Here is a 10,697-nt window from a genome sequence, read left to right as displayed (position 1 = left end):
TGCGTTTTGATGCATAATAAAGCCAGGAAATGAATTTTTGTCGAATTCGGTCCAAAACGGTACAGGTGGCGCCATCTAGCGGCGAGCGGCGGAACTACGAAAAACTAAAATCTCGATTTTCTCGAAAATTAGGGACTTTTCCGAAATTCTGAGATATACAAATTGTTCCTTGTCGCCTACGGAATCGAACGAATATAATTATAGCCTGCTAGGACCATTATTAAAGAAAATAGAAAAATAGTCCATTTCATGGACTAAAAAATTGCCGTCCACCTAGCGGTGAAAGTTGGAACTACAAAAATAGAAAATTTCGATTTTCTCGAAAATTAGCGAACTTTGAGCACTTCTGAGGCTCAGAAAGTGTTATGTGATCGCATTAGAAGCCAAATAATGCAATAAAAGTTTCCTGAAAGCTTTAATAAAGAAAATAAAAGAAATGTCATTTTATGGAGAAAATTTGTGGCGCCATCTAGCGGCGAAACTGCAAACTAATCCGAAAAACCGTATGTCCGGCACGCAGTAAAGGGATCAAATAAAAATTGATTTTCTGAACTTAATAGGCAAAAAAATGAATAACTTATTCAACAAATATTGCTTTAGAATGTCAAAAGTAGCATACTACGTCTTCAAAGTTGCGAAATATTACTTTTTATAATTTTCCTTAACGCGTGTACGGGCATACGGTTTTTCGGTCTAGTTCGCAGTGTCACCGCTAGATGGCGCCACAAATTTTCTCCATAAAATGGCATTTTTTTTATTTTCTTAATTAAAGCTTTCAGGAAACTTTTATTGCTTTATTTTGCTTCTAATGCGATCACATAACACTTTCTGACCCTCAAAAGTACTTAAAATTCGCTGGTTTTCGAGAAAATCGAAATTTTCTATTTTTGTAGTTCCAACTTTCACCGCTAGATGGACGGCAATTTTTTAGTCCATGAAATGGACTATTTTTCTATTTTCTTTAATAATGGTCCTAGCAGGCTATAATTAGATTCGTTCGATTCCGTAGGCGACAAGGAACAATTTGTATATCTCAGAATTTCGGAAAAGTCCCTAATTTTCGAGAAAATCGAGATTTTAGTTTTTCGTAGTTCCGCCGCTCGCCGCTAGATGACGCCACCTGTACCGTTTTAGACCGAGTTCGACAAAAATTGATTTTCTGGCTTTATTACGCATCAAATCGCATGAAATCCTAATAGATATTTGTTTCTAAATGCCCCAGGAACCATAGTACGTCGCCAAAGTGCCGAAATATTCATTTTTCTATTTTCCTTGTATGCGCGTTCAGACCCTCATTTCTTAGGCTTAGTTCACCCGTTTCGCCGCTAGATGGACGCCAATTTTTTAGCCCATATACTGCACTATTTGTAACGGTTTGCTACTGCGCATGGGCTCAAAGTTCAAAATTGACCGTTGATTTCCAGGAGTGTATTTCAGCCCAGAGTTAAATATTTTTACCCCTTAAACCTGGACGGCTCAAGTTGGTCTCAATATGTCCAAGAATATTTTTTGAACGAAGATATATGTATAAAACTGTATATTTATTCTGAAATAGTGTTTTTAAAATGTATGTTTGAATATCTAACGGTGAGTGTTTTGCAATATTCGCAATAACGAAAATTCCAAGCGCGAGCAAATTCAATTTTTACATTAAAGTCTATGAGGATCGGGTTTTTCGATGATTATTCCTCCGTGGCAAGTCCGATTTAAAATTTTTTTTCTATGTCCATCTGGATGTGCATACGCATGTGCGTGCAAAATTTGATGAGAATTGGTCGAGTTGTGCAAAAGAAAAACGCGGACAAAGAAGTTGCAAAGTCAAGTATAAAAGCTTCGCTTGCCTTCGCCTCGCTCGCTCAAAAATATAGGATGACAATTCCTATATTTTTGTGAAAATTTAATTAACATTCAAATAAATGATTTTGATTGAAATTTGCTTCACGCGTTTATTCGCGAAATTTCGCACTTCTAAAATCGGTACCCGGATACCTGGTTACCTAAAGAGCATGTAAAGATTCGCAAAACTTTCAACTTTAAAATTGCTTTCTGATAATTTTATTTTTGAATTACAGTGAAAAATGAAAGTTCTCAAGAAAAGCTGATGAAGTATAGTCTTCCTATTTTTATGGCGGGAACGAGAATAATTAATCATGGAAGCAAAAATGGCTGCTCTGGTACCGATTGTTAAGGGACAAAATGGCTGACGCTATCTCTCAAGGTAAGTACCTTTGAAATTGTGTAGAAAATATTAGAAATTGAAATATTACAATGTATTGAAAACTGAAATATTACAACATATTGAAAATATTACAAATTAAATTTATTTTTAAATATTATGAAATGAATTTATTAATGAATGAATTTATTATTAAATATTATGAAATGAATTTATTAATGAATGAATTTATTATTAAATATTATGAAATGAATTTATTAATAAATGAAATTATTATTAAATATTACAAATTGAAAGTTTGAATGAAAAATGATAATGCTTTAATCGTACATCTCATCGAAAGCATAGAAACTTGTTTTTCAGTTAATTAATCAAAATTAATGTCAATGGAGAAACGATTTATTAATTAAAGCATATTTTATCGTAATCAAACAATAAATAAATGATTTCTCTTCTAAGTGAACGTATACTTCGATCTAACAGCCATTGAAAAAATCCGTCGAAACAAAAATTTCACTGGAGCTAATCAAAACACAATATTTTATAAAAATTTCTTTATTTTTTAATGATCATGTTATATGTATAAAACTATCCTCTAATTATGTAGTTTGAATAGCCATCTTTCTATGTGGGGAATATGAAGTATCCGTGTCGTTATACTTTCACAATTTGGTTTTTCTTTTCGATCGATTGATTTGTTAATCATATACTTTTTACAATAATCTAGTAATGTACCCGCACTAAAATTCAAGTGTAAACATGATTTAAACAAAAATGTATTATCAACAATGTATAAATTAATATTTTTAAAAATAATTAATGCAAGTCAGTTCGTCGTAAACAATAAAAGATGATCAATATTTTCTTATATTCTTTTAATCAAATTTCCTGTTGTGTTTGATATACGCGAGCATTTCAATTATATCTAGGGTACGATCTTTTTAATTGCAATAGGCGTGTATGTATTAATTATTGTTACAATCTATCGTATTTAAACTCCCTGATAGATATGCAGGATGTCTCATGAAACCATCGCAAATCAGTCTTCAAATTAAAAAAAATTTAATTCAAATTTAAAATTTAGTTGAACAATATATTCAACTCAATTCTAATATGTTGTCAACTCAAAGTATACAAATTTTTGTTACAATCTTGTCAATATCAGTTTAACGAGGGTGTACTATAATCAATCTCTTGCACATGCATCAAAAATCTCTTTTTGAGAAAATTAATAAAACTCAATTGCTGAATGAAGAAACCTTGAGTTCCTTTTATAAGAATAGTGGTAGTTGAAATGTTTGAAACACTTCTATATAATTTTACCCCACGAAATTTTTGTCCTTCTACCATTTTACAGGTATAGTTTAACCCAGTTTCATGAAACACCCTGCATATATATTACAAATTTCACAGCTTTATTTGAATATTGTCACAATTGGCAACAAAATTTTGATTCATTATCCTTTTTGTACAGTACGATTAAAACTTTTCGTATCAAAGATCCATTTATTTTCCTTCCGTCACGGTTAGGTCAACTCCATGAGCATAACCAAGCTAACTTTAAGAAAAGGAGGAAGACTACAAAATTTAATCTGAAAATTTCATCAGATTTTGTTATTATCGTATAAACGGATTTTATACAATATCTATAATAAAACCACTTTATTTCATTTTCAAACTTTTCCAAGAGCAACATTTTATTTTCCATTGGAGTGGTAAAGAGAATTCAATTTGTTTTGGACGGAGGAAGTGCTTTCTTGGCCATACTCATGTTTAAAATGTATAACATATTTTTTATCATAAAATTTTATTCCAATGTTGCTTAACATTTTCCATCGTGTCATAATTCAGCAGGAACCATGCTTGTACATAAATGTGATGGTGTCTCTGTGTAAATGGACCCTTAAAGTCAATTTATACTAAACCGTAAAAATCACCGTAACATTACCTCTTCACATCGAATTCTCATCTATTCGAAATAAAAAATTTTTTGCTTGAAATCGATGAGAAAATTAGATATACACGTTAGAGTGACATTATGGTCTACCATAAATTGCTTTCTAATCATATGTACGAAAATAATGAGCGTATTGTTATCAAATTTCCGATCGATCGTCAATTTGATAAGACCATTTGAACTGAAATCGTTGCAATAGCGCAACAAAATTCATTTAGTCAAACAATAAACATCCTGTAAACGTTTTTTTTTCTTTTCTTTATCAAACATAGATTAGTTATTTTTTTTTAACAAGTTAAATATCAACATCTTTATAAACTTATTTTGTGCTCTTCCGTTTAAGTCGATATTATCTATAGTTATAGATTCTCTCTCTTCCTCTCTCTCTCCCTCACTTTATGCGCACTTTCTCTTTCTCTCTTTTCTTTTCCTTCTTTCTTTCTTTATCACACGTTCATTTGATCTGGCGATCGTAATCTTTTTCTCTTTCTCATCCATCTTTCATGCATTCATTACAAAAGATATTATTCTGCATCTTTGTATTTACAACAATGTTTACTTTGCATTTCCTTATATTTCAATTGGTACCGTATTAATTTAAGATAAATTTCACTCGTTTCTTGTTAACAATTTCTTGACGAATTAAGTTACAATCATGATATAACGAAAAGTATAATAATCCTTGTCTAATTATGAAACAGCACCAATTAAAAGTGAAAGCAACTAAATATTGCTTAGTGAATTCTTTTGCAGCTATAAAATATAAATATTACTTAATTCCTGCTTCTGTCATCGTTATTTGATTGTTCATTTAATATGTAATAAAAAAAAAATTATGCGGTCAGTTTTGAATAGATATTCATAATACACACTGTAAGGGTGTTTAAAAATAATTATACTTTTCGGTTTGATACTGTTTGTTATTTGGTAGATTAAATTCATTAATAAGTGAAACGCAGAAATTGGAAGAATTAGTCGATGTTTTTTAATAAAAAATTTGCTTCCTCTTTTTCGTGAGCTTGAAACTTATGTTATTGAAGAAAAATATGTGGAATTTATGCTTGGAGGTTTGATAAAGTTTTCGCAGACTCCTTATTTATTATTAATCTTAATCAGACTGTCAATTATTAATTTTATATACGTATTTACATTGTTTTTATTCGCTTTTTGTATTTAGTTTTTCTTGTTTCTATGTTGCATCACAAATTACAAAAGGATTAAAATACTAAATTTTATTGAAGGCACAAATATTTCATTTTTTATAATACTTCATTAATTACTGTCTAGTAATACTTCTTTCAACAGAAGAATTTCTCATAAACCATTGCTAGAAATTTAATTTTAAATTCCATGGTTCGCATACCCATTTCAAAATCTTGTATATCTTTCAGCGTAATACATTCTTCTTTTTTTAAATAATTACAATAGCAGTAGCAAAGCAATTTATTTTAAAGTTTTTGCTTAGTAAGTTATTACATATTATCTAATTTGGCATTAGAAAAGTTGACCTGCCAAATGTATATTTATATTTAGATCCTTTTCATTTATCAAATAAGTAGCAAAAATTGTTTGATAAAGTTTTCTTGGATTAAGAAAGCTTGGAGACCTAAAAAGAAGGATTCACGTGTATAATAACGATATACAATTACACTCTATCTGTATTTTATAAATATATTTAATTTGAATCGCATCATTATTTTAAAAAATTGTTCCCCAGCATATATAAAAATTGAAATATTTAGAAAGTAAACTGTATATTTGATGGCTATTAAATTACTATTTTTTCTTTAAATGTATACAGTAAATGTCTGATATTTCGTAGGAAAAATTTTTTACAAATAAAGTGCTCTACTATGCATACCATATTTATGCTCACACAGTGTCTCATTAAAACAAAACACAAAACGTTACATTAAAAATTGTTATCTTTAAAAAATATATAAAAATTTATTAATAATTATCGATCGTTATTAACTTAACATTTTATTAAATGATAAATTCAATACTTCGTTTATATTTAAATTCTGTTTTCATTTTTGAACTGCACTTGAGAAATATGCATTTTTTAATGTAACCGATGGAAGTTATGTTCTTTATCGCATTTAATGAATACACTGTGTACAACAAAGAACGACTTTTATATAAAGAAATCTAATATAAAGATGGGAAGACGATTCTTATAAGTTACATTACAGATCAAGTATTGCATATTGCAACATTCTTCTTAATGAATCAAGAGAAACTTAACTGCTGCTTTAATAAACAGAATAAAATGTTGATATGACAGTCTCATAATACCAACGACAGAGATGAGTATTCTTTCTTTTAAACACGAGACTTTGGCTCCATTCTACAACTGATTTACTTAAAGAAAAACAAACAAATTTATAAGTATTTAGATTTACAAATTGCACAACCTTATAATTAAAACAGTATTTTTTTTATAACATTTCAAACAAATATTTCAAATCCAAAATAAAGTATTTGTTCGTTCTTTTTTTTAATACACTTTATGTACTTTAAGAAAATTTTTACTTTTCGAATATTGTAAATGTAATTTTACATTTATATTCAAAAATCACTCTTTTCCATTAATATAATAAATCGAATGTATATCAATTTAAATATTTTACAATCAAGCGGATTGTCTGTGGTTCATGCCATGCGCGAGGAATGTTGATTTCATTTTAATTTTACTTTCAAGTAAATAATCCACACATAGATAATAAAATTATTTACTAAAAGAACTGCATGCTGTCGTCAAACAATTCAAGATTCTGTGCAACAATTTGTGTGACTGCACAACTTTCAACAATTGTAATAATCTTTTTATTACAAATCATATTTATTAAAATTTAATAAAAATTTTTCTGTATGGAAATAATGAATTACATATTAAAAATATGTATTTCTGTGTAACGGCAGTTATTTACTCCATACGTATAGCCTGAATAACAGATGCGTTACTTGATTGCGAAACTGGTTTGATACAACAGAATATTGTAAAATTTTGCAACAAATAACCGTCAACTTTATAAAAATCGAATATACATATAAGAATTTCTACAAAACAGAACATAATTTCGAAACAAATGTTTTCAAACAAAATTTATTTACAAAAAGAAAGATTGTCACACGCGTTCTTCGTGACAGAAAAAAGGAAATGTATGCTGGAGCATACAAAATTTGTCATCCGTCGTTGGCGCGTTATTAAAACATACGAAAAATACAAAATATGTATTTATACGATAGATAAAAACCATAATGCTCTGTTGACAATATGTTAGCTAAACATTATTATCTAATAATTATTACACGATTAACTGCTCTATAAGCAAAATGGTCAACTCATGATTTAAGTACACTTTCATTACCGGGATATAAGACATTCTGTGCCTTATTCTTAAGTAAACGCAGAACAATACAAAATACTGGTTGTGTTATTATTATAATAATCATCAAGTTTAAAACTTTGTATTCACGGTTTACTTGAACAGATTGAACCTATCTAATAAAATTTAGCATTTTTATGCTATTTGATACCAACTCCCTTTCTCTTTCTCTCTCTCTCTCTCGCTCTCTCGCGCTCTCTCTCTCTCTCTCTTGCGCTCGTTCACTCGTTCTCTCTTTCTCTCCCTCTCTCTCAATCTTTCTATCTCTGTACATCAATATTATTGTAAAAGTAAATGCTCTGCATCTCTCCTTCGATTTATACTTTCAGTCTGTTTTGCATAAAAATATGCATGCTGAACATTTCGAGCATACCATAGGCCGCTTCGAAATTTGTGTATTTCAAAGTGGGTTCGCATTATGCAATAACCCGCATGGAAGCATTTTAAATAAAAAAAGAACAAAAAAAGAGAGAAAAATAGTTTTTCATCCGCTGTATGTGACAAGCAGTCAACCTCTAATTAGTTCTATAAGAATGTAGTCCCTTCACCCTGAACTAAAGTATCATGGACCATAATGTTTATTGATTTCTTTCTAGTTTTTCTGCTCCTTGATTATCTAACATATCCAATTCCCTAAGCTTATGAACTCTATAAGCATGGAATCTGAAAAAATAGAACAAAATATTATCTCTAGGTTAATTTTTATATGTATATTGTCTACTATATTTATTATTTGTTACTATTAATTGTACAGGGTAATTCACCTGAATGTCTCATCTACATTACTTGTTAGTTACATTAATACTTGAAATCTGTAATGAATGAGAGAGTCAGGAAGTAAACATTTATGGATATAATATCCGTCAATGCAGTCCTTTTGTGAATAATTAATTGTCCTTAAGGAACAATATCTTGATAATTATTAATTACTGAGCTCATACTCTCTAAATAGATTCTACACAATACCTTTTTAACTTTTTTATGAAACAAATAATGTAAGGCATTAAACTGAATTACACTGTATAAAATATTATTTAGCAACTATGAAATCAATAAATTATTGCTTTGCAAATAACTCACGGCATTATTTAGTACTGGTGATAATTCAGTGATCTCCTCTTAATAATTCCATCAACAAATTAAACGAGCTGCCTTCACCTTCTGCACGTTTTGCAGTTAACAATTCTTTTCCTGCCTGGCATGTTCTTTGTAAATCTGGAATTCTTAACAGTAACTCGCCAAATTTGGCAGGCATCTCTGGGTACCTTGCTATGGTATATTGTTGTAATGCCTGTAAAGCCTTTTCCTGAGATGCTCTAACCTTTTCAGGTTCCTTCAATTCACTTGTATCACTGGTCAACAACACTATCACCTTTATGCAACAGAAATTGAGAAGAAATTTATTAAGTCTGAAATATATATTAATTCAATGTTAATAACATGGTAATTCAAAGTAATAATTAAATCTGTAATTACAATAGTACAACTTACAACTTACAATTTTAAAAGAAAAAAAAAATTTCAACAATGAAATTAGTGATATGTATTTACGAGGAATATTTGAACAATATTATTGTTTAAAAATCAAAGCTCTGTTAAGGGAGAACAACACAGTGATGCTTATATAGAGCGTGTTCTTACTTTCAGAAGATATACAGGCTTCATTGAAATGTCAGTGATAAGGTTTAAATGTATATGTATTTGACACCTCTTAAGAATCAACATTTACTGATTATAAACATAGGAATTTCTTTGAATATACGTGCGTATACACGGCACAGCGATATGAATGTAACACGTGTCTTTGATATAACGTTATCAATTCAATTTGTATTTTCAGCCCATATTAAAATATACATAGGATAGTTTGCTTGTAAGGTGCTATTTGAACAATAATATTTTCTATTTTGTTTATAATTTAATATTAGTTAAAACATTAGTTAAAAATGCCGATGTTTGCTAATTGTCACTGTGTTTTCCCTTAACATATTGTACAATATATCTTTATTTAAAAATAATTGAAAAGAATATGAAAAGGTGTTTGAAGTTATAAAAAAAAATTTTTAATTTTATTTTACGATCAGTTATGAATGTTTTATTGAACAATTACCTTCATCGCTACATATTCGTACTGATCCACTCTTAGCCTTCTCAAATTGTTAGTAAATGCAAGCATCCTCTCGATGCAAGTCGCCAAGCCAAGCTGTCTAGCCTGCTCTAATGTAATCGACTTGCCCAGAGACACTCTGATTTCACCGGGAGTACTCATACTGCGAAAGCAGCACGAGAAGAGCAATAGCTCGCACCAGGAGTTAATTAACAGACAGATTTGATCGTCAATGGAAATGTTTTTAAACAGCGGCAGACTCTTGCACCATTTCACTATTTTATACAGTCGATGATCAGCAATGTTACAAAGGTTCGATAGAAAATCAGGATGCTGGGTAGAATTGCCATTCGTATTGCTACCAATCTGGGAACTACTAGTAACAGATGTAGCTCGTTGTTCGTTATTAACAGCAGAAACATTAGAACATGACCTGTCGTCTCTCCTGTTGTTGGAATTTCCATTTCCAGCTGTTCCATTGGAGGGACACTCAACACTTCCGTCACTTCCTGTTCCGGATCCAGAACCAGTCCCGGAACCAACTCCTAATAACATCGAATCGTTATTTCTGGTAGCATTCATTCCAGCTTGAATTCCAGACATGCGATCATTGTCATTGTAATGCCACAGATGTTCTACGTCCATAATGTCTTGCAAAAGTTGCGGCACCACCTGTATCTTGTGCGAATGATTCGAGTGATGTCTACTGGGATAGTGATGTTCACTTCCCGATGGAGCTGGACTACAATTCCCTCCCGTGGCCAATTTGTCACTAGTCATACCGCTCGCAGAATTACTCACAAGACTTGCTGGAAGAGTGTACGTACACTGATAGGTACTTCGTCCGCCCCTGGTGCGATCTTCTCTAATAGCCTCAAGCTTCATACCTATTAACAAAATTATATTTTGTTTTAAATAGAAATAAAAATATATTGGAGTTTAATATTTATCTTATGGGTTCTTCCTATCGCTAGAAGAACCCATTGATGGAACCTAATTACTATGTCATTAGTCAGTCTATAGGTACTAAGATGTTGAAAATTAGTCTTGACATCTATATCTAAC

At 30.5% G+C, this 10,697-nt stretch overlaps 2 protein-coding genes across 19 annotated transcripts in view; one reads left to right on the top strand and one right to left on the bottom strand.

Annotated features, from left to right (window-relative positions):
* Window positions 1–1,396: 1,396 nt before the first annotated feature.
* LOC105661785 (uncharacterized) overlaps window positions 1,397–10,697 on the top strand; it is a 351,630-nt gene continuing 342,329 nt past the window's right edge. For 17 of the 18 annotated variants that reach the window (XR_001095029.2, XR_013039152.1, XR_013039149.1 and 14 more), the window contains exons 1-2: window positions 1,397–1,587; window positions 2,073–2,218. Coding sequence is in view for 3 of the 18 variants with exons in the window: in XM_076534752.1 (XP_076390867.1) it covers window positions 2,197–2,218 (22 nt within the window). In the remaining 15 variants the exon portion in view is untranslated. Of the gene's footprint in view, window positions 1,588–2,072; window positions 2,219–2,539; window positions 3,864–10,697 lie in introns of those variants that run through there. The other variant, XR_013039157.1, reaches the window with a different exon arrangement.
* Window positions 2,716–10,697, bottom strand: part of Hr39 (nuclear hormone receptor FTZ-F1 beta) — a 37,280-nt gene continuing 29,298 nt past the window's right edge. Inside the window, exons 6-8 of the mRNA XM_003700598.3 lie at window positions 9,636–10,519; window positions 8,606–8,897; window positions 2,716–8,188 (exon numbers count right to left, since the gene is read on the bottom strand). Coding sequence (XP_003700646.2) covers window positions 8,631–8,897; window positions 9,636–10,519 — 1,151 coding nt within the window. The 3' untranslated portion in view covers window positions 2,716–8,188; window positions 8,606–8,630. The remainder of the gene's footprint in view (window positions 8,189–8,605; window positions 8,898–9,635; window positions 10,520–10,697) is intronic.

The sequence above is a fragment of the Megachile rotundata genome, chromosome 1, assembly GCF_050947335.1.
Source record: "Megachile rotundata isolate GNS110a chromosome 1, iyMegRotu1, whole genome shotgun sequence".
Taxonomy (NCBI): domain Eukaryota; kingdom Metazoa; phylum Arthropoda; class Insecta; order Hymenoptera; family Megachilidae; genus Megachile; species Megachile rotundata.
This window is presented reverse-complemented; position numbering and strand designations above follow the sequence as displayed.